This window comes from Narcine bancroftii, chromosome 5 (genome assembly GCF_036971445.1).
Source record: "Narcine bancroftii isolate sNarBan1 chromosome 5, sNarBan1.hap1, whole genome shotgun sequence".
Taxonomy (NCBI): Eukaryota; Metazoa; Chordata; class Chondrichthyes; order Torpediniformes; family Narcinidae; genus Narcine; species Narcine bancroftii.
Window position 1 is genome coordinate 171,366,972 of NC_091473.1, and position 24,448 is coordinate 171,391,419.

Sequence of the window (24,448 nt, forward strand, 5' to 3'; positions counted from 1 at the left end):
TCAGAGAGTGGTGGCTGAGTGGAATGACCTTCCGGAAGAGGTGGTTGCGGCAGGGTCAATTTTGTAATTGAAGAGAAGCTTGGATAAGTGCATGGATGTGAGGGGGTTGGAGGGTGATGGACAGAGAGCAGGTAGGTGGGATTAGAGAAGATCACAAATCAATGCGGACTAGAGGGGCCGAGATGGCCTGTTTCCGTACTGTAATTGTATCGCCAGTGGGCTGATATCGCCTCAAACCGTGCATCTTGGCGCCTCTCAGTTCGGCGGGCAGCAACCTCCTTTAAAGAAGACCGCAGAGCCCACCTCACTGACAAAAGACAAAAGAGGAAAAACCCAACACCCAACCCCAACCAACCAATTTTCCCTTGCAACCGTGTCTGCCTGTCCCGCATCGGACTTGTCAGCCACAAACGAGCCTGCAGCTGACGTGGACATTACCCCTCCATAAATCTTCGTCCGCGAAGCCAAGCCAAAGAAGAGAAGATAATCATACACAATAATAAATGATTCAAAAAGAATACATAATTTTATATTTTCTCCCCCTCCCCAAAAAAGTAGGGAAAAAAGAAAAAGGCCTACCTGAATTTGTCATATATCATTCATTGATTAATTAAATTTCAAATTTACAGATCTTAAACCTCTAAGTTAAATAGGGCGATTTGGCACAGGAGTGGTGGACACTATAGATGAATTTTTGCCAATGAAATCCATATATGGTTTCCAGATCTTGTAGAAGTTTTCAGGTTAATTCTATAAATTATACATTATTTTCTCTAATGGTATACAATTTTGTAATTCCATTTTCCATCGATTCAACCTCACATCATTGTCTAATTTCCACGTTACTGCCATACATTTCTTTGCTACTGCTATTGCTACATTGTAAAAAAAAAGCTTCCTCTGATAAGATGGACTCCATTGTTGAGCAGCTTATGAACCATTTATTCTTTTGTTACTTCACCCACGTGTTCTGATTTCTCATAGTTGGAGTCTTATTTATTTGTACGCCGTAACATTCCATTTTCAGGCAGATATTTTAATTGTGCATATCGTTTTTATTTGGTCATTCTTCAGGAGATGGAAAGATCTCAATCTAATTTTCTAAACCTAATTGGAAAAAATTATTGGAAATAATGGACTTTTTTTTTTTAACTTGCCATCTTTAAAGAGAGTATCTTACAAAATCTGGCTTCTCAGGGTCATTTGTATTCCCCAAAAATGATGGAGGACAAGATGGCTGTGAATTTAAATCACTTAATATTGTGTTGGCTCCATTTATTTGATATTTTAATAAAACATGAATGGGCACTGTCAACTATTGAAGCTGTTGGCAGGTTGCATCATTTAATATTGTGCAATCATTTCTCATTGTGTCTTCCTCTCTCCAGCAACAGGTGCCGACAGTGCAATCCTTTGTTCAACCACTGCCACAATATCAACAGCTTCCAAGGTCGCCCCTGCCAGCTCAACCTCTGCAAATGATTCCCTCGCAGATCTCTTCAGAACCCCTTCAGGTGAACCAAGCAACTCCAACTCAGGTAAATTCCTTTTATGAATGCATAAAAACTTGTGCCCTTGATGAAGAGTATTTGGCGTATTGGGGGTAATGTGAGTGGACCCATGACTAAGCTTTGTCCATTTGGGGACATTATATAAACCACCTGACCAAAAATAAATAAAAATTGTGCACGAGAAGTCAAAGTAAGGCAGTGTCTTTGATTCATTAATCATTCAGGAATAGTTAGATGACAGCGGGGAAGAAGCTGTCCTTGTGATCCTGAGTGCACATCTTCAGGCTCCTGTACCTTTTTCCAGATGGTAGCAGTGTGAAGAAGGCATGGCCTGGGTGGTGGGAGTCCTTGAGGATTGAGGCTAAGACACCGCCTCTTGTAGATGTCCTTGATGGATTAAATATGTGCAGTCATGTTTTGTCCCCAATTCCTTTGCTCTTCATCTAAGTGTGTTAATGTAAACATTTATTACAAATAGTTTCTTCTGTTCGAGTAAGTTAAAACGTTTTGTATCTTCAGCAATATATTTTAAAGTCTCGTCAGTATCCCTGCAATTCTTTTTCAACTTAACACTGAATACTTGTAGCAAGTGAAGTTCCAAATTGCAACAAATAAATTAACATTATCATGTTAAACATACTGAGTTATGTTTCGATGATTATTGAGACAACATTCTGTGCTAGAACACTGATATGCTGCACAGTAAAATTCGAAGAATTTGAATGTGTTACTTCCCAAGCAATTTGACAATGAGAACAGAGCAGTCGGTTGTCCTTTCTGCCTATTGTACAGGATTTTTCTTTGATCAGTGAAAAGTTTTGGTTGATTTAAAAAAAAAACTCATTAGTCTCTATTATATCATCCTATATATGGAAGAGTAAGTGGCCTTGATTTAAGTAAAGTTCATCTTCAGAAATCTAAAAGAAATGGCGGTATGGCGCTGCCTAATTTCAGATTTTTATTACTGGGCAGCTGATGTATGTACCCTTGCGTATTGGATACACTTTCATAAACGACTTGACTGCCCATTATGGGTAACAACAGATTTGCGTAAAGTTAAAAATTTCTCCATTCCAGTTTTTCTTGGATCCTCACCTCTTTTTTTTCTTTAGATAAATCTATTGATAATCCGGTTGTTAGGCTATGGGCCCAGTTCAGAAAACATTTTGGATTTTGATTTTTCTCTTTCAAGACCTATTCTGTCCATTCATTTCTTCCAACCTTCATTGCGCAATTCTGCATTAGAAGAATGGTATAGACTGGGTATTAAGTGATGCTTTGCATCATTTGAACGACTTTCTGAAAACTTCAATCTACCTGATATCCATTTTTTTAGATACTTGCATATCAGACATTTTCTCCACTCTCAGATACCTAACTTTCCTGGTGTACCTGATATGAACATTGGTGATGTGTTTTAAATTTACAACCTACTCTTATATCTGTTACGTATGATAAGATGGCAGATTTAAAATCTGCCCCTCTTGATGAAATTAAATATGCATGGGAACAGAATTTAAGCCTTTCATTGTCAGTTGAGGATTGGGATTTAATCCTTAAATTGGTTAATTTCACATCCCTTTGCCCCCAACATTGTTTGTTGCTATTTGAAGTTGTGCACAGGGCTCATATGTCCAAAGCTGAATTACTTCATATTTATCCAGATGTAAATTCTTGTTGCGATAAATGTACGAGAGGTGAGACCTCTCTTATTCGTATATTTTGATAGTGCCCTAGCCTTGAAAAATACTGGAGGGATGTTTTCCAAACCCCATCCTTATTCTAAACCTAACCCTCTGGTCATCCTTTTTGGTATCACTGAAGAGGATGATGTCCATTTGACCCCAATTAAATCTCAGGATCTGTCTTTTGCCTCTTTTGGCTAGATGTGTGATATTACCAAGATGGAAGGATGCTGCCCTGCCCACTCATGCTCAGTGGTTGAAGGATATTATGTCCACTTTAAATCTAGAAAATATTTATTATTCTGTTAGTAACTTAGACAAAGGGTTTCAAAATCTATGGGGACCTTTCCTGATCTAGTTTCAGAACCCTTGGTTTTATTATAAAATTTGTCTTCCAACATTTTATTATATTACTCCAGGCACAAGACATACTTTAATTACATAACTGACTTGATAGTGGGCTATCAAGAGGTGGGGAGAAAATGAAAAGATGATATTCAGGATAAAACTGTAAAATGTTTTGTTACTTTCTAGATGTACTCTATAAATTAGATTACTGTTGATTTTTTTATATTTGACAATTGTGTATTTTAAAAATTTTCTGTATATATCTTATGTAAAATTTAAAATTTAATAAAAAAGATTCATAAAATATAGCAATTCCAGTTGGCATTGTGTTGTCACTTACTACAAGATGCACGTCCTATTAATTTGAAAACAAATTTGACTTTTCTAGAATTTTCACTTCTACATGTTTCTCATTGGAATGCAAAAATTGCTTTCTTGGCTGCTCAGTGAAATATATATTCTCTTATTTAACTCTCGCTGATATCCATTGAACTAATTCATGGATCTAATCTTTGTATAGCAGACACACCTGGATTTGAAGAGTATTTTAATTATACCCTCTGTTAATTGTAAAATTATTTGGAATGGGTAGATATTGGCTCATGATTGATGGTAGTGATTTTGTGTTGGAGCTTGTCAAAGATTGGTGTTGAATTATTATTACTACAGGTACATGATCCTTTATCCAGAACCCTTGGAGGACATTGTATTCCAAATTTTGGATTTTTCCAGATTTCAGAAAGCCCACCCGAATTGTGCTGCCGTATCCACCCCCACCCCCTTCCACCCTCCCCGAAGTGCTGCTCCCTTGGCCACGTCCCCCAAGTGCTGCTCTCTCAGCCGCCTTCCCCAAGCGCCGGCAGCCTCCCCCAAGCACCAGCTGCCTCTCTCCCCACTTACCAGATTTTGGAGCTTTCCAGATTTTAGATGTCCGGATAAAGGATTATGTACCTGTATTTCATTTATGGATTGAAAGATGTTGCAGTAGCTCTTTGCACACTTGTTAACAGTGAAACCATTTATACAAGCATTATGACCTTTGAGAATCTGATCTGGATGCTGTGGATATGGAATTAATAACTGGTCCAATTTAAAATGGTCCAAGGTCATGTCATGCAAGTAATTTTAAAAGCACGCATGCATTTGTCATGCCGGGCTCGAAATCAGACTGTTGAGCAAACTAAAGCAGTACATGTGCATAAATCTCAAAGTTCAAAGCACCTTTCTAGGAGATCTTTTTCCATTACATTTGGATGCATGAAATTATTTATGAAGTATTTATAAATTGCTTCTTTGATTTTATTTGGTCATGAATTCTGATTAGCTTCCATGCATCATTAGGTGAAAGAATGCTAAAATTGTTGAGGAGGAACTTGTAGGAAAGAGTGCATTTCATCAAGTCAAGATGTCATCAAACATTTCACAACTAATAATAATCTTTAATGAATGTTGTAATACATGAAAGATGCACTGCACATTCATGTCTCACAAATAGCAAAATTTTTTTTTACCAGAATCTGCTTTCTAATGATGTAATTAGAGATTAACATTCAACAAGGCATATAATTACCCAAATCATCTTTGAAAATGCATCGTGATCTTTTGCATTTACTTGTGGGGAACATAAGTGGTCTTGATCTAATGTGTTATTTGAACGTTATCACTCAGTAATGCAGAATATTAGATATAAACAAGAAGTCTGCAAATCCTGGACAACTGGAGCATTAACAAAAGTGCTGGAGAAACTCAGCAGGTCATGAAGCATCCATGGAAAGCAACAGGCAATTGATGTTAGTTGACAGTAGAGTGGCAGGTTTCCAGTCCATCACATGGTGTTATTTTGGGGTTATCTTTATGGATATTAATGCAAAGCCCCATAGAACAAATCTGTAGTCAGAGAAATTTTGAATCTTGCATTTCCAAATACTTTTTATGATTTATTATTTAATCAGGAAACAAAATTGTCATCGTGGACATTTGTTTTTAAAACATTTAATACAACAGTGGAACTTTTCTGAAAGTTCGCTTGAAATAGTGTTGGAGTTGAAAACTGATAAATCTCAAGTTGGAGTTTCAACTGAATTTTAAGTCGCACAAATAAACAAGTTGCTGGTGGAACACAGCAGCTTGGTCCTAGCATTTGTGGAGGCCGAGGGATGGTCAACAGTTTGATTTAGGTGAAGACCCTACATCAGGTCTGTGTTTCTCCAGCAGCTTGTTCTTTGCTTTCGATTCCAGTAGAGCAATAGCAAAGGCAGAGCTGCTGTAATGGCAGCGCTGTCACTGCTGTGGACCCAGGAAAGCAGAGACACACCATTGCTCTTCCCCGTGGAGGAGCAGAGAAGATGACTCCACAGGATGTTAACCGTGGCAATGGATCAGCAAGGAACTCAGTTGGTGAAGGACCCACACAGGCTATGGGCAAATTGCAGTAGGGAGATCCGCATGGGCTGCGAGCTGCTGGAGACTAGCTTGTGGCAACCAGGCATCAGAGCCAGGATTCAAGAGGGTGTTGAGGGCAAGAAGGGTCCCTGAAAGGTCTCGGGTGCTGCAGGCTTCTTGATCATGACGGGGACCTGGAGCTCAGGTCATTGATGGATTGAACAGGTGTCTGTGCAACTGCAGAGGCTGCGGGAGGCGAATCCACAGACACTCAGCGACTTTGCTTCTTTCTCAGCTGTGGGGGACCAGGCAACACTAATGGCAGGCAACAGGCAATTTCGTGTACAGTAATATTGCATATTCTCGTCTATTACGGGATATGTAAGTTTTTTGTGTCTGTTCAAATTTTCAATTATTGACAATATATAGTTGGCTTCCTGGATAATGAAGCAGTCTGCTTTGAAATGCTGCAAGATCTGTACAATACCCATGCTCCAGGTGATAGGTGGCAGGTAACAATTACACCATACGTGCAAGGCAATGAAGTCAGCTTTCACCTCATAACATTCATAGAGTTATAAAGACAGGAATGTGATGGATTATGCTTGACATATCTGGATTGTTGTGAAATTTTAACAATTCAAGAAGCTAGACACACCACAGGACATGAGGGAGATAAGCTTTTTCCTTATTCCTTGATGAAGGGCTCAGGCTTGAAATGTTGCCAATGTATCTGTCCCCTGTGGATGCTGAAAGATCCTCCAGCATTTTGGTGAGTTTTTTGCAACACAGGATAAAGCCGCCTGCTTGGTAGGCATTCCATGCATAACCATTGACCCATTCCACCCCTGACATACTGTAGCAGCAGTTTGTACCATCTTCAGGATGCCATGCTACAACTCAGTGATGTATCCCTCTGCCAGCTCGAAGGACAAGGTGAGCAAAAGTATGGGGATGCCACCAAGTCACACACCATCCTAACTTGTAAATATATTGTCATCCTTTTGCTGTCAAAATTCTCCAACTTGTTCATTTACAGTATTGTCGTTATACCTAGACCTCAAAGACAACAGCTTTTCAAGAAGGTAGTTCCTCCCCATTTTCTCGAAGACGATCAGGGTTGGACAATTCGATGCTCGCACAGCCTGTGAAGCCCACATTTCTTGAATGAGCAAGTTTTTGGGAAATTAAGTTGGTGATAAATTGAAGTTAGCTTTAATTCTATGGAATTATAACCCTTAAACCCTTAAAGTTCTCTTGAGAACTGCTAATTCTGTGCATGGCTAGATTTTGGCCTGAAGTATACATTTTCCTGCAGGGTAATCAGGTTGAAATGTAAAATTCTGCAACCACTGTTTGTTGTATTTTTTTTATAAATTTGAAAAGGGTCAACAAATACATTGATCCACCTTAAGAACTTTCATTACTACGCAGTAGCAAAGTGTGATGTATGTAATAACAAAAATAAATTAGAATGCTAACAGGTGTGTTTCTTGTAATTTAAAATAACACTTGCATTTGTTCATATTGTTCAAACCATGGTTGCTAAAGCATGCAGACTAAGGGGGTTGATCCTAATCTCAATTTACTTGACCTCTGTCTGTTTGCTGACATGGAGCCACTGTTGACCTCAATATCCAGAGGGAATTGGCTGGAATATACTCAAGTTCCTGACAGCCAACAAGCACTTGAGCAATCTTGCAATGCCAGAGTGTTTACTTTGGACAAGTATCCTCTGCTCTCCATTTCAAAGTTCAAATTTATTGTCATATTGCATACAAGACATCTCATACAACCCTGAGATTATTTCCTGTGGGCGAGGCAGAATTTGCAGTTTACAGTGACTGAAATGTATACAAAATACAGAAATGTAAATAAACGACATTTGAAGTATTAGAGATTTAAAAATCATTGTGCTCAGAATGGATCAGAATCAGATTTATTTTCATGAACGTCATGAAATTAAAAATTTGTTTTGAGGCAGCATCACTGTGCAAACATTTATATTAACCACCTTCCAAAATGAATAAAAATAGTCCAAGTCAAAGTTAAAGTGAGGCAGTGTGTGTGGTTCATTGATCATTCAGGGGTCTGATTGCAGAGGGAAAGAAGCTGTCCTTGTGCTGTTGATTTCTCGTCTTCAGGCTCCTGTACCCTTTGCCCAAAAATGGAGCGAAAAGGCCATGGGCTGGGTGGTGGGGGCCTTGAAGATAGAGGCTACTTTCTTAAGACACCACCTCTTGTAGATGTCCTTGTTAAAGCTAAGACTGGTGCTTGTGATGCTGCAGGCAGAGTTAACAACCTCGGGAGTTTTAGCCTTGTCCTGAGCGTTGGCACCTCTACCAGACAGCAATGCATCCAGCCAAAATGCTTTTCACGGTCCACCTGTAGAAGTTTTCGAGAGTCTTTGGTGACTTACCAAATCTCAATCTCCTCACAGTGTATAGCCACTGGCGAGCCGCTTTCGTGATTACATCGACATGGAGGCTCCAGGACTGATCCACAGAGATGTTGGCACCCAGAAATTTTAAGTTCTTGACCCTCTCCACTGTTGACCTTGTGATGAGGACTGGTTTGCCTGCTCCTGACTTTCTCCTGAAGTTGACAATTATCTCTGTGGTTTTGCTAGTGTTGACTGCAGGGTTGTTGATGTGACACCACTTAACTTGCTGATCTATCTCCCTCCTGTATGCTTCCTTATCACAGTTTTTTATTTTGCTGATAACAGTGATGTCATCAGCAAATTTGAAGATAGCATGGGAATTGTAACCACAGTCATGGGTGTATAATGAATAGAGCAGTGGGCTAAGTCCGCATCCTTGAGGGGCACCTGTGTGGATCATCAGCGAGGAGGAGATGTTGTTTCCAATTCGTACTGATGAGGAAGTATGGATCCAGAAGTCAAGAGGGGGATGAAGAAGCCCAGGGTTTGGAGCTTGTTGACCAGCACAGGGGTAATAAATGCTGAAGGATGAGCTGCATTCGATGAAGAGGAGCCATATATGTGGGTTGCTGTTTTGGTGGTGATTCAGAGCTGAGTGGAGAGCCAGTGATATAGAGTCTGTGTGGAGCGATTTGTGTCGATGGGCAAATTGGAGTGGATCCAGTCCTTTGATGAGGTACGAGTTAATTCTGGCCGTGACCAGCCTCTCAAAGCATTTCATCACAGTGGATGTTCATGCTCCTGGATGAAAGTCGTTGAAGCATCTCACACAGCTCTTCTTGGGATGATGATGGCCTTTTGCTCCAAAAAATAAAGTTTTTGATAAAGAATTAACGAGGAAAGAAAATAGACAAAAGTGTGCGATTATTCGAATCAATTTTTCCACATGCATTAGTGAGGCATGAGTTGATGGCCTGGAAATGGAAGGAAATGCTTAGGATTGGACACTTTTCAGATATTGGGTTTTTTTTTGGTTATCAAAACAATGGCTTTAAGCAGCTCAGTAGCTTCGGCAGAATATGTATCAGCCTTAAACAACAACAAAAAACAACAGCAACCGGTCAGGCGATCATTTTTGTCAACTTGTGACGTGTTGGCGCCACAAAAAAGTTCAGGTTTTGGGTTTTTTGGATATGGGGAAATGCACTGAAGTTCATCTGAATGGAGAGGCATTCAGCATTTGGCTTCATCAAGTTGGTGAGCTGTTGACACCTGATGAGCATCTCTGAGAAGCTCATTGGAGAATAAGTGCAAAGATTGTCATGTTCGAAAGGGAAATGATAACGGTCCTTCTATGGAGCAAGCAAGTTGGTGTGATCGGCATGCTGGGCAGGCAATATTGACAGGAGAAAAGTATAATGTTTTCGAGGATCATAAAGAGTGCACACTGACTGAGATTGTGAGGCTAATGCTGGGAAATTTGAATGATAAAGGTATTTTGGATATACAGTAAAACTGTGATATGGCACCTAAGGGGATTAGTAGATGCCAGATAAGTGCACATTCCAGTTGCTTGAGCCTTACTCTTACAAGGTCTAACTAATACATCTGCATTAAGAATAAACAGTTTGAAAGACAAATATATTATACTGTATTTGCACTGAACAAACTTCACTTGCATTAGGCAAGTATTAAAAATCTGTGTTGACCAATTTACCAATGTATTGAGGGATATCTTCCACATCTCACTTGGGCAGGGCATGGCATCAATCGTACCGGTGCCCAAGAAGTGTGTAGTAACCTGTCTAAATTTTAGATATACAGCACAGTAACAGGCACTTTTAGCCCACGACTCCGTGCTGCCCAATTTACACCCAACTAACTTACAACCCCCAGAATGTTTTGAATGGTGGAAGGAAACCAAAGCCCTCAGAGAAAACCCACACAGATGCGGGGAGAAAGTACAAGCTCCTCACAGACAACACAAGACTCAACTCTGTAAAGGCGTTACGCTAACTGCTCTGCCAACTGTGCTATTTACCAGTGGCACTCACATCAACAGTGATGAAGTGTTTTGAAAGGCTGATGTTGAAGGATATCAACTCCTGTCTGGGTGGTGACATGGATCTGTTTCAATTTGCCTTTTGTAACAACAGGTCTATGGCTCACTGGCTCTACACAAAACCCTGGAACATCTGGACAGCAAAGATGCATACATCAAGATGCTCAGCAATTGATCAGCAAACTCCAAGACCTGTGACTCAACACCCTTCTGTGTATTTGGATTCTTGATCTCCTCACCTCCAGACCACAATCAGTGAGGATTTGTAAGAACATCTCCATCAGTACTGGAACACCACAGGTCTGTGTTCTTAGTCCCCTGCTCTACTCACTTTACACCAGTGACCGCATGGGTCAAAATAACATCATCTACAAATTTGCTGATGATACCATGGTTGTGGGTTGTATAAAGGAAGGGGATGAGTTAGAGGGAGATTGAAAACTTGGCTGAATAGTGCACCAAGAGCAACCTCGCACTCAATGTCACCAAAATCAAGGACCTGATTGTTGACTTCAGGAAATGAAAACCAGATGTATGTGATCCAGTGATTATTGGGGGAATTAGAGGTGGAAAAGGTGAGCAAATTTAAGTTCTTAAGAGTCACCATCTTGGAGTATCTTTGTTGAACCCAACACGGTAATGGCATTATGAAGAAAGCACGTCAGCGCCTCCACTTCCTCAGGAGTTGTGGAAGTTTTGTGTGACGTCAGAAACCCTGGCAAAGTATGCTGACCGACTGCATCACAATCTGGTATTGCGACACCAATACCCCTAAGCATAAAGGTAGTGGACCCAGTCCAGGATATCACTGGAAAAACCCTCTCCACCATTGAGAACATCTACAGGGAACACTGACGTTGAAGAGCAGCAGCAGTTATCAAGGATCCACAGCACCCCACACATGTTCTGCTACCATCAGGAAAGAAGTATCGGTGCCACAAGACTCGCACCCCCAGGTCCAGGAACAGCTGCTACCCCTCCACCATCAGACTCCTCAACAACAAACTCAATCAGGGACTTATTTAAGGAATCTTACTTTTGTACTTTATTGATTTTCTTTGTTGTTGCTTTTCCTCTCTGTATTGCACAGTCAGTTTGTTGACATTTCTTTGTCTACATGTATACACTGTGTACATTTTTGCACTACCAATAAGTGGTAATTCTGCCTCACCTGCAGGAAAAAGAATCTGTTGTGTGATGTCATGTATGTACTCTGACAATAAATCTGAAATCTGAAGCATTTTACTTTCTTTTCATTCACATTCTTTGAAAACATTTAACCGTTGCTATGTCTTAGCATTACATAAAATTGACCCACCACCCCATCCACCCCCCCCCCCAAACCAAGTTTACAAAGCCTCTGACTAGGGGGTTTCTTCATAAGCAGAGATCAGTAATCACCCCACTGGCAAGTGGCATCAACCAGCTCTTCATCCTGGGCGACGCTTTTGCTTTATTCACACAGCTTTGTTCAAGCAGCTGCTACAAACAAAGCACAATCAAGCCACCCTGCTGGCTGAATATTTGCTCCCATCTTCACCAAAGATTTATGTGTTACTTCAGAGAACATATAATTTTACAATTTTAAATGCTTATTTTTTAACTATTGTCTTATTTATTTTAATTTTTAATTTTATTTTCCTTGATTTATTTTTTGCTAGTTGCTTGAATTCCAGATACCAGGGGCTGGGACTTTATATTCATTTCAAAAGTGAAACACACAAGAATGTTCTTTCAATCTCTTTCCCCACTGTTTCCAACTTTCTTCATTTCCAAATGACACCATGACTTTCCATATTTGGGTGCACAATATTTACACTTTGGAAATAACTGCTTCAAAAGTAATGAAATATCTTTGACAACAGGATATGACGGTTAAATATTCTCTTCCTTTGTTACCTTGATGTCAGTCTCTTAATGCCACCATCTTGTCCACAGAAGGGAGGATGGAGAAAGATGTGAACAGAATCACTTAGCACACTGTGAAATTCACTCTATACTTCAATGCCTTCCAAACTAAAATGAGTATTATGAGTAAAATATGTTAAGGGCCACTGTTCTTCGGATTGAACAAAAGTATTTAATTTTTAGCAATTAAAGTAAATCCAGTTAGAATTCAGCTATGCATTCCCTTAAGTTTTTACTTGCCATGCCTGCATTGATAATTTAGATGTTAATATTCTTCAAAGTGGCAGAAAACATTGTTAACTGTTAATTCTTTGCTCTTGATCTGAGAGGTGCCACTTAAAATGCACGGTCATAACAATCTTTCATCAAATCAATGTCAAACTCAATAAAAATGTGCCATAATCTAAATGTTGAGTTAAGTGATGAATTTTTTTACATTTTTAAGGTGGTTAATGTCTTAGGGTAAAAATTAGATTATTTTATAAACTTAATTTCCATAACTTTTTCACTGAAAAGTAAACCTACTCAGTGAAGTAGGTCTGCTTAAGAGCAGATGAACTGTTTTTTTAAAGCAGATTGACTGTTTAAAAATGAATCTGTGTATTCAAGGAGGATTACAACTTCCGAATTTGAAGAATTATTACAGAGCAGCACAATTAAGATTTTAGTTTTTATCTTTGTTAAAATTAAACCATCATGGGTTGATAGTGAACTAAGATGGAAGTTAAACCAGATGAGTTTATTTATAAATGGGATTTTAAATCCAATGTAATAGATAAGAAAGCTCCGATATGAAAACATTTGTTGAACATCTGGAATAAAGTTAAATTAGAAATTGATAGATATATTCTTTCATTAAAAACATCAGTAATTAATCCTTTATTGTTTCTTTCAAAAAATAATCCTTTTTTAGATATATGGTATCACAAGGGAATCTCTAATTTGGAGGATTATTATGATAATAATAGATTGATGACTTTTGATCAATTAATGATTAAATATAGCATACCTTGCAATACATTATTTTGTTATTTCCAATTGAGGGCTATTTGAAAGAAAATTAGAACCAGAAATTATTTTCAAAGATCTTTCAAATTTGGAACAAATTATGGTTGATGCAATGATTAAAACGTTTACTTCAATATATGTATCTATATATATATATATCTATATATATATAGATATATATATGTATAAATATCTCTAGATAAGATCTCTATATAATATCTAGAACAGACACCTAAAGTAGGTTTGTTTAAATCAAAAGAAAGATGGGAACAGGATTTGGACACGATAATAGATCAAAAAGTCTGGCAAAATTTGTGTGAAGAGAGGTTATGGGAAATACTATTAATGTACAATACAGATTTGTGTGGCGGCGCACATCTCTGTGAGTGATTCGGCCCCGTTTGTATCACCGTGCTGGCAGAGCAGCTGCAGAAGATGGCGCTATCAGGGCTTGCTCACTGCCTCATGGCTTAGGCCACAGTTCGCGCCCCGGGCCACGTGATGTCATCACCACTGCGCAGGGGCGAAACTCCCATTAGCCTTAAAGGGGCGCACGTGAAATTCAAATAAACTGGAAACCCCACCGAGTCTAGTGGTGGTTTCTGTGTGTTGCGGCCGCTACATTACTTCATTATAATTTTTTTACATCAATTGTATATTACTCCTCAGAAATTGATTAGACGGAGATCTGATTTATCAGATCAAAATTTTAGATGTTGAACAGAAATTGGAACTTCATTCTGCGTGATCTTGCTCAAAGGTCAACCCTTTTTGGGTTTTTCTTCATAAATTTTTACAATGGATAAAGGGAGTGAATTTTGCTTTAAATCTTGAATTACTTTTGTTAAGAAATTTTGAAATTATTGTTGTCAGATTCCCAATTAAGGTTTGTTAAGTTGGTTTTAGTAATAGCAAGGAAATGTGTCACTGTAACATGGAAATCTGATGTTTTATTAACATTAGATAGGTGGCATGCTGTATTCCATTAGGAAAAAAAACACCATATAATTTAAGGGATAAATATTTAATTTTTGCAAATTTGGGGTCCATATGCCAAAATAATGAAATTAAAATTGATTATATTAATTTCTTTCTTGATCAATGAAGTTTTCCCTAAAAATATAACAACTGTATGATGTTTTTGAGGTCTTTGAGTGTCAACTGACAGAATCCAAATTAATGACTTGTAATTGTTTTATAATGAAATATCTTGTATTTTAGTTTTGGGATTAGATTAGTTTGAGGGGAGGATGGGTTAATAGGTTTTTTGTAGTTTGTGATTTTTCAGTTTTTAGATTTTAGTATTTTAGTTTTTATAAAGAGAGTTTCAGCATCTATTTGTTAATATTTTATTATGTGTTTATGCTGTAACATTCTTAATTTTTGACATATATGTTGAATAAATAAAATATTTTTAAAAATGCATCTTTGTGTAGATGGTTATTCCATAAGCTTAATTTCACTGTTCATTTGATGGAATTTCAACCTCAAATACATGAAATACCAATTATGCCTTGGTATTTAGTTTTGCCACAACTTGTATTTGCTGTTCAGTATACGGAGCATCAGTTTCTGCCTGGATATACAAGTGCAATCCAATTGTCTCCCATATTTAGTACAACAGGCAATTCCAATCTAAGGTAATCCTCTCTGTCAGTAAACTACAAGTAAAAAATACCCCCTGTCAACTGCAAATTTTTACTGAGGCACACACTAAAACGTGCACGTTTTGATCTCGGAGAAACTACCACTTGTGAACACACAAGAAGCTGGGCGGGGAGGGAGTGAGCTGCTGGCTAATGGGAGATAACGTGAACAAAATCACATGGGAACCTGGTGACCCAATTTCAAATCGTCATTTTGGGAAAAAAATTTCTTTCAACTCAAAAAAATTCTTGCTGGTTGCCTGAGAATTATGATATACAAACACCAGATAAACAAGAATTTGCTGCACTTGAATTTGTGGAGCTATTCTAATTCCAAAGATTTTTTTTTAGAATATTTAGCATTATGGTTGTTATATTTAAAAGTCTATTATTTCTATATACAGGAGATTCATCCTCAACATGATAAACATCATACTGCACCATTTGGTAGTCCTTATGACAAGTAAGTAATATATCAGAAATGTGAAAATCAATTTTAAGTTTATCATCTGACTTTACATGCACAACCAGATGAAACACAGTTTCTCCGGGTTTACACTTAGCCTTATTTGAGGAGGAGTTTGTCTCTGAATCATTGCAACTAAGCTACCCTTTCAGTTTTAACCTGCGGGGGGGTGGGGGTGGGTGTTCAGGATGTGAGAGGAGCAGTAGAAGTTCAAATGGAATTTTGATTTGCTTTCTTACTTGCAAGCACTTTTTCCCCTGAAATAGAAATTCCCATTTGTCATAGTGCACTTTCCTGAGAAACCTGAGATCCATTTCAATGGAAAAACAGTAAATTCCAAGAAAAATAGAAAATGCTGAAAGTATCAGGTCGACCAGGATTTGTGGAAAGAAAAACTGAGTTGACATTTCAGATCAAGGATTATTTTGTTGAAACTGTCAGGGAGATTTTTCTAAGTTCTTACTGATGGCCTTCAATCTGAATCATTAACTGTATTTTTCTTTTTTAATTCCGCCTGGTCTGAGTGTCCGCAGGATTTTCTGTTTTTGTTTCTGACTTTATGCATCTATGGTTTATTTGATTGTTCAGATGCAATCTCTAAAAGTTCAATGCATGTTGAATGCACATTTTTTTTAACAATATCGCCATACAGGCAAAATTTCTCCAGTAGTAAGCAGTCACTGGTACTGATGAAGATTCCAATTACGTTAGTATAAATACGATTCTTCCTTTTAACACAAATGTAACTTGCAGCTTATCCACCCCCAAACCTGACTGTTGCTCAATGAAGGTTGAGGGCATCTCATCATCTGACAAGTTGTGAAAATTTTTAGAGTGGAGTCTTCAATAAGCAGCTCCATTTCTGACCTTGTGTTGGAACTCACAATTAAGGCATTTTTTAGGATAATTGAGACAAGTAAACCCCTCTAAGAAACAAGTTTTCCTTCTTGCTGCTTTTGATTTAAGTTTTGTCGAGGAGAGTTGTTCTCATCTCAGTTATGTGCCGAATTCCCTTTTCTTTAAAACTAGCTAACCCCAAACTCTGCATTAGTGAATTGGTAATGCTTGAAAGAATTGTTGACAATACCTTTGAGCAGTCAGCTTTTGATTTGCAGTAGTCTGCCTTGGATTTTGTGAACCGGGCGATTTTTCACTTTGTAATATTGATGTTAACGCTGGCTAAAGAAATGACTGAGAGGGGCGTAAAACTAGGATGCATTCTGCCAAACTAGTCCTTTGATGCTCCCAGCCTGATTAATTGGTTTGTGTTTTGCCTGTATTTCTCCTGCATCAGAGAACACAGAGAAAGTATTACAAGTTACCACACAGGTGTGGAAAAACAATTCCTCTTCTCTGTTATTTATTATTATAATTTCTCAGTGAAGAGAGAGTAAGCTGAATTCAGGCTTCTATTTGAAGAAATGTTGACAAGTTGTGGTGCTTTGTGGAAAATGCGAATCACAATGGCAAAAAAAATTAGCATATGATGGCTGTTTTCACTCTGATTTTGTTTTAAATCTATTTTGTTTTTGCCATGTAGTATATACTCTGATGCTACATCAGGAAAAGAAATGAGTGACGGATATGAAGGAGTTCATGTCAGTGGAAAACAGGAGAGCAAAAGTTCAAAGAAGCATCATAGGAGGTCAACACGTACTCGTTCACGGCAAGAAAAGACCAGTAGGCCGAAGCTGACTATTCTAAATGTGATTACTATCTTTTTTAAACTATTGTGGCCAATAAATAATAGATGGAATATTTTAAGGTCAGAACTGATGTCCGCTTTCTCTCAGGTTTCAAATGTAGGAGATAAAATGGTGGAATGCCAGTTGGAAACTCATAATCACAAGATGGTAACCTTTAAATTTGATTTGGATGGGGATGCTCCGGATGAAATAGCAATTTACATGGTAAGTCATTAAAAAAGGTGAAAGATGAACTGGTGGATTGGTTTAGTGTAATATAATCAGAATTTTAAAATACATGCAAGCAATTTTAAGGCTTGTGTATTTTCATGAATAGGTGGATAATGATTTTATACTGGAAATTGAAAAGGAGATTTTCATAGAACAGATGAAGGATATAATGGATAAAGCAGAAGATATGCTCGCTGAAGAAGCAGAGGAAGAAAGAAACTGGACGCAAAGTACAGGTTTTCAACAAGTTGCTGGCAAATCTGAAACTGAGAATACAGTATGTAACATATTACAATCTCTGTTTAACATGAATTTTGAAGGTCCGTTTTGGTAAATGCATATCTGACTCAGATTTACATCAAGCAAAATTTAATAACCTTTGATTTCTAGAATACACTTTTCGGAAGTAGTCAAAATGGGGAAATCCTAATGTTTACACCGCAGCAAAGTTCCAATTTTAGTACCATCTGATTCGATTTGTACTGCACACCTTCGTGCCAACTTGAGAGTTGCAGCATAATTTTAAAAATTGATTCAGGCATTTTAACAGTGTGAATGTTGCAATCCAATTAGTGTTTTGAATTTAAAAACTGAAGTCAAAGATTTTCTGCAGCATAAAGGATGATTTTATTCTCAGTGGTAAGGAACAGAGCAACAGATTTTTAAAAAAAGTTTTAAGTGAGCACTATTGTGAAATCTTTTGGGATTCTTTTAGTTTGTGTTACCTTTTTGAAGTCCAAATTCTGATTGTTAATGTTAAAATTAATATTTTCTATCTTGCATTTCGGGAGGGATTCAAAAATTAGTACAGTAATGGTTTTCTTTTGTAATTCTCACGTTTACTTCAAATTGTTTATCAGGGATAAAAACTTGGATGAACCTTGATATTGCTTCAGAAATGTTAATGGCTTAATTATGCATCAACTTGTGTTTTATTGAAAAAGGGGTTAGGCTGCATCTATGGAGATAAAAACAGTAATGTTTTGGGTTGATGGACTTGCGCCTGCAGTTTCTTTGCTTTTCAATTATTGTGTGTCACTTTGTGTTTAAGGTCTAATGCTTGTATTATTTTCCCTGTTACCATGCAGATTTCAGCTTCTCAGCAGTGCCAACAGAATGGTAAGTGATAGGCACACTTTCCCCTGGAATAAACTGAATACACAGTTTATTTTGGGCCAGAATGTTGGATCCATATTCCAGTGTTTAGAGCTCTAACTGCCTGCTCTGTTTCTGATGAGAGCTGTGCACAAGCCTTTGGTCCCTTGCCGCATAACAAACTGAAATTTCTGGCCCTTCACTTTTGATGGTTTGAATTTTGGGGTTTGCTGAATCTTCGTGGTCAGTGGGGATATTCAGAGGCAGGGTCCCTCTTCCAGACAATCCACCTAAATCTTTATTGTTAGAGTCCTTGGAGTGAGCATGACCCTGGGAAGGAGCAGGAGACAGATGGAGGTTGTGAAGTGACAACAATGGTATAGGGTTTGAAACTGGTTACTGTAATGTGAGAAAAATGTTTTGTGGCTAATTTTGTCAGTTTTAGCAGACTGAATTTGGCAAGAGAGTCTGTTTTAATTACATTTTTAAATCCAAATGATCAGGGTTTTTTCGTTTAAGATGAATGAGTTGTTTAACAATTAACACTTTTATTTCTCAAATGCTACAAAGGCAAGAAATTGTAAAATTTGAAGTTGACAGCACGTACTTTGCATTTGGAGATCTTTTTTCAAAACATGAAAGAGGAGCATAGAAATATGTCTCACAAGGCCAAGTATAAACTTTTATTTGTTTCCACTTAGAGTGCCTGAAAGGATTTGAAATAAATTCCAGATAGAGATCAAAAATAAGAGAGGTGAAATGCCAAAAGCCAGTGTAATGCAAAAAGCCAGTGAAATAGATATTCAAACAGATTGTGGAAAAATATAAAAGCATCATGAGGTTGTCATTGTGGGAGACTTTAATTTCTTCACCATGAACTGAGGCTTGCTTAGTGTCGGAGACTTAGATAGGGCAGAATTTGTTTAAGTTTATCCAAAAGAGTTTCTTGAAGTAGTGTGTAGGGTATCCAACCAAGGAAAAGGCCGTACTAAACTTTTATACTGGGAAACTACTCTGGTCAGATGATCAGAGTTTCAATGGGAGAGTATTTTGGGAATATGATCACAATTTCCTTAAGTTTCAAGGTAGTTCTGAATAAGGAGAAGCCTGGATTTTGTGGGAAAGTACAAAATTGGGGAAGGGCTAATTATTACATTCTTAGACAGGAGCTGGGGGTTTAATTGGGAGCAGTTATTATCAGGAAAGTTCACAATTGAGATGTGAGAGTTATTTAAGGACCAGCTAATTAGAGTCCAGGATTGGCAGGTTCAATTAAAGAGAAAGGACAGGGATTGCAAGATTATAGAACCTTGGGTGAAAGAGGTTGTGATTTTACTCAAAAAGATCAGGGAAGCCATGTGTAATGTTTGGAAAGTCGAGCTAAAAATAGGACAGGGCCCCTGAGAAATTTAAAGATGGCAGAAAATAACTCGAGCAGAGCATTAGGAAAGCCAAAGGGGGCCTTCAAACATCCTTGATGAGTTGTGTTAAAGAGGGTTCCAAGGCATTTTACACTTGCATTAAAAAAAAAAGAAGCTTTGGGAAAAGATAGAACCACTCAAGGACAAAAGAGAAAATTTATGCTTGAAGTCAGAGGTTGAGGAATTAAATTCCTATTTTGCATCAGTCATCACCAATGAGAAGGACATGGAGGACTGTGAGAGCACTGTGCAGGCAAATGTTTGGGCATTTTGAGCTCAAGAAAGAGGTAATGTTAGATCTTTTGAAGAACATTAAGATGGATGAGTTCTCAGAATTGATGAGATATGTCACAGGTTATTGAAAGAGGCAATAGAGGAGATTGCTGCAGCCTTGACAAAAATCTTTGTGTCCTCATTAGCAACAGATGAGGTCCCTGAGAACTGGAAAGTAACCAGTATTGTTCCTTTGAGGAAGGAAAATCGGGATCATCTGGGAAACTACAGACTGGTGAGCCTTGAATTAGTTGTGGGAAACAATGAGAGTATTTACAAGTTTGTAATGTATAGTAATTTTTGCACCTTGTCCTGCATGATACTGCTGCCCCTAAGCAACAAATTTCATGTCAATAAACTTCAGATTCTGGAAAGGATTTGTGTGCATTTGGAAAAGCATAGTCAGAATACTGTAGTTAGACACCATTGACTGAGACAGGTCATGCCTTGCCATATTGGATTTTGTTGATGAGGGTACGGCAATGGTTGTGTCTACAAGGACTTCAATCAGGCACTTAATGTGGTAGATTGATCGAGAGATAAAAGTACAGGGAATTCATGATGAATTGGCAGTTTTGATTTTGAATTGGCTTGCCCCTAAGAAGCCAGGATTGTAGTGGAAGGGTGTCATTCTAGCTGAAGGCCCGAGACCAGTGGTGTTTCGCAGGGATTGATGTTAGGAGCCCTGTTTGTGATGTTCATAATTGACATGGATGGAAATGTAGGTGGGTGGGTTAGTAAGTTTGCAGATGAAACAAAGATTGGTAGAGTTTTGTACAGTGCAGAGGGTTATTGGCGTACAACAGGATATGGCTCAGTTCCAGATATGGTCAGAGAAACGGCAGGTGGATTTTAATCTGGACAAGTGTAAGGTATTGCCCCTTGGAAGGTCAAGTGTAAGGGGAAATTGAACAATTTTTGACAAGACTCTTTAAAAACATTGATGTGTGGAGGGATGTGGGGTCCAGGTCAATTGTTCCTTAAAAATGGAAAATGCATGTATCATGGTCAATGTGGTTTATGGTGTGAAAAATAAAAATAAAAATTTTAAAAATGGCCACGTAAGTGATTGGGATGTGACACACTTGCCTTCTGGTCTCTGATTACCAAAATATTTTTGAGGGAATTAATGGTGGTTATAAGGTGAAATATTGATAGAAGGTGGTTATATTCCCTCCTGGTGAGCATGTTGATTTTCTGGTCCTTGTGTAGTAACCTTAAGAACAGTGAATGGAATTGGAAATAACATTACATTGTGCATTGCTCCCTATTAAAGTCAGCATTCTACGCTGTTTCAGATGATTGTGCCAAAAATGATGCGAACTCACTGAGATGTATCAGCATTGCTTAATATCTGAGCTGAAGTACATAGTAAAACAAATTGTTTTTATGTTGTGGATAATGCAGTATGGATTAAGATGATCATGTATCGTGTCATCTCTGACAGTATTGCACACTGGCCGAAGATGGTTCATTATATGTCCAGTTGTGGAGAACAGTGCCACAAAAGAGCCACAACCTGCAACAGAGATTCCTTCAAGTCAACCACTGACAACCTCTACTCTGGGTATGGTTTTCCTGTTTTGTAAATATTGATCTGCTACATTTTGAAATGGGCACAGCAAAACAAACTTTTTAGTAAAAACAAAATGCTGGACCTAGCATTAGGGTTCGACCTGAAACGTTAATGCTGTTTCTCTCCTATAGATGTGGTTGATCTAATATATTCCCAACATGTTTTTGTTTTATTTTCAACATCTGCAGTTTTAAGAATAACTTAAAGCCAACTTGTAATCTAAATTGATTTCCTAAAGGAAGTGTTACTGATAAAAATCAGATGGAGCTGAATTTACACATTTTAAATAATTGAACATTTATCTTTTTCTTGGATGTTGGTGGTACTTAATATTAACACCATTGATATGGATTTTAAAATTTGTTATCAATATCATGGGTTGTAATTAAAATGAGGTCAAGTAGAATGGGTAGAATGGGACAATAAAGTAGGCTTTAGGAAGAATTGTTCGAACTTGACAGTCAATCAAAATTTGCAAAAAACAATGATGCTTTTTATATTCACTCTTTCAGAAACTGAAAGTGCAATAGATGACAAACAAATTGATTCTTTAGTAACGCAGATCTCGGGTGCAATGACTTCAGCTGTTGCTAATGAGATCACCTCTGGACATCACATTGAAACTCCACCTTCAGTACTGGCCTTGTCTAATATTAGTGACACAGCAAATTTGCCTGTTCAAGTCATGATGTCCCCTAGCATTCCTGCACTGAAACAGGAAACTGAGGACAAATCCAGAAATGAAGTACCACAGAGCAGTCACCAGGTTCATGGTCCTGTTTGTAGTGAATCAAATACTTCCTTTCAAAGTCAGATCGGCATTGATGAGAATTTAGAACTTCAATCTACGATTGCTTGTCACGTACAGACAGTGCAAGAACAATCCGATATTACTTTGAGCCCACCTTCAGCTGTAGATGTGCCTTTCTGTTCAGTTGCTGATTCTGTTCCCGTTCAATCAATATCCATCCAAGCAGACCTTTCACTTCCCATTCAACCTGCAGAACCAAGTCCACTTCACAGCCTTGTCTTGGAGCAACAGCCTATTATGCGAACATATGTTCCTGATGTCTCTCAACCTGGTTTAATGCAACCTTTCACAAGCCAGATGCATTCAGCTGCAGCCATTTCTGGAACAGTAAGTAATACATCAACTTCTCAGCCCCAGAGTCCTGCACAAGTACCTCCAAGTATTAATCAACAGTACCCGGCACAAGTACAGTCCCAATCAATCCCCATGACTGGCGTTATTAGCAGTCAGCAACACCTTTCTCTTGTGGTTGAATCAGATGCGGAAGGTCCACGCAAAATTGAATTCATGGATAGTACAATAAAGACACTGGATGAAAAACTGCGTACTTTATTATACCAAGAGCCTGGAGGAATTCTTCCAGTTCATTCAGCTGCAGAATCTGAAGGTGCTCCCACAGGAGATGTGGGTTGCACGGAAGAAGTTTATTCTGAACCTCTGGATGAAGTGCTTAATGCCACACTTTCTGTGCCTGCTTCTGTCCATGATGTGAAGAAAGTTGATCCACCTTTCCATTCTGTTCTACCAATTACCGCAGTTCCAGTTGGGCAATCTCCACCAAGCATGCCCAGTCCACCTGCAAATGTACCAGAATCTGTTGTTTACAGAGAGGTTCTGTATCAGCACGTGAAAGCACCAATATTACCTGCAGTTCGAGACCTGGCTTTAACTACTGACAGCTCTGATGATGTAAGTTCCATTTACTTTTGGCTTTGCAGGAAATTTTGTCTTTGGGAAAGTATTTTAGTGCTGAATTTTAACAATTTAGTGTGCACGTTATTTGTGTCACCAGACTGGCACCTCAGTTTTCAGGTCTTGGAACGCTTTCCAACACTCCCTGGGCCAGGATTGCTCCTGTGGCTTGCTGCCAGACCACCAAGTTGCAGTTGATGACGGAATATGATTTTGATGCTGCCATCTAAAAGACGACCACATTTGAACTGCTATGTTGTTTTTGATTCTGTACCATTTGGCAAGATTTCTCATTGGGTTGTTCCAACTGTACCAAAATGACCAGCGTAGTCAGTTGTTGTGTGCTGCCAAATCATTCTTGGTATTTGGCTTTGAAGATTCTACTCCAGGTTAATTATGTGCCACTGTTACTTGTGATGTTTCTTTCAATTGATCAATATAGAATGTTAGCTCCCAGGGCTGTCATTTCTGTAAATGCTTCTGTAATTCCATGTCTCTTCTGATGAGACATTGCAATCATATAATTTGAGACCCTTGCTAAAAAATGTTGTATCCATGAGCAGGATTGTTTAGTCTATTTGAAGTTGTTCCGGGCTGCTGTTCTGAAAGGTGTGAGCTTTCCTCTTCAGTCCGAGAATTGTCCTGGGATTTCTGCTCAATATTTAATATTATTTTTCATCATATTTTGATACAACTGAATAATTTGCTAAACCATTTCAGAGGTTAGGTGTGAGTCGATGGCTTTTGGAACCGAGAGTTGCACATAAACTGGTCCAAAGATAGCAAGCTTTCTTCCCGAAAAGGCATTAGTGAACCAAATTCTTCGTATTATTGGTTTTTCTGAGCTTTTTATTCCAAATATATTGAACAAAATTAATTGAAATTCTCCAGCTTCAGTAATAGTATTTGAATTTGTCTCTGGTTCATTTCATTCCATCATCTTGTTTACAAGCAAAATCATACAACCACTATCTCAATGCTAAATAAGGAATTAATTGTACATTAAACATTTACTGTAGAACAGGAAGCTATGTCATTTTAGACC

General features: G+C 38.2%; 1 protein-coding gene across 7 annotated transcripts in view; it reads left to right on the plus strand.

Annotated features, from left to right (window-relative positions):
- Positions 1-24,448, plus strand: part of wnk2 (WNK lysine deficient protein kinase 2) — a 189,606-nt gene that overhangs the window by 120,931 nt on the left and 44,227 nt on the right. For 6 of the 7 annotated variants that reach the window (XM_069939761.1, XM_069939760.1, XM_069939755.1 and 3 more), the window contains 8 exons: positions 1,389-1,538; positions 15,338-15,396; positions 16,940-17,105; positions 17,193-17,309; positions 17,422-17,592; positions 18,404-18,434; positions 21,552-21,671; positions 22,193-23,400. In XM_069939761.1, the coding sequence (XP_069795862.1) occupies positions 1,389-1,538; positions 15,338-15,396; positions 16,940-17,105; positions 17,193-17,309; positions 17,422-17,592; positions 18,404-18,434; positions 21,552-21,671; positions 22,193-23,400 (2,022 nt within the window). The remainder of the gene's footprint in view (positions 1-1,388; positions 1,539-15,337; positions 15,397-16,939; positions 17,106-17,192; positions 17,310-17,421; positions 17,593-18,403; positions 18,435-21,551; positions 21,672-22,192; positions 23,401-24,448) is intronic. The other variant, XM_069939757.1, reaches the window with a different exon arrangement.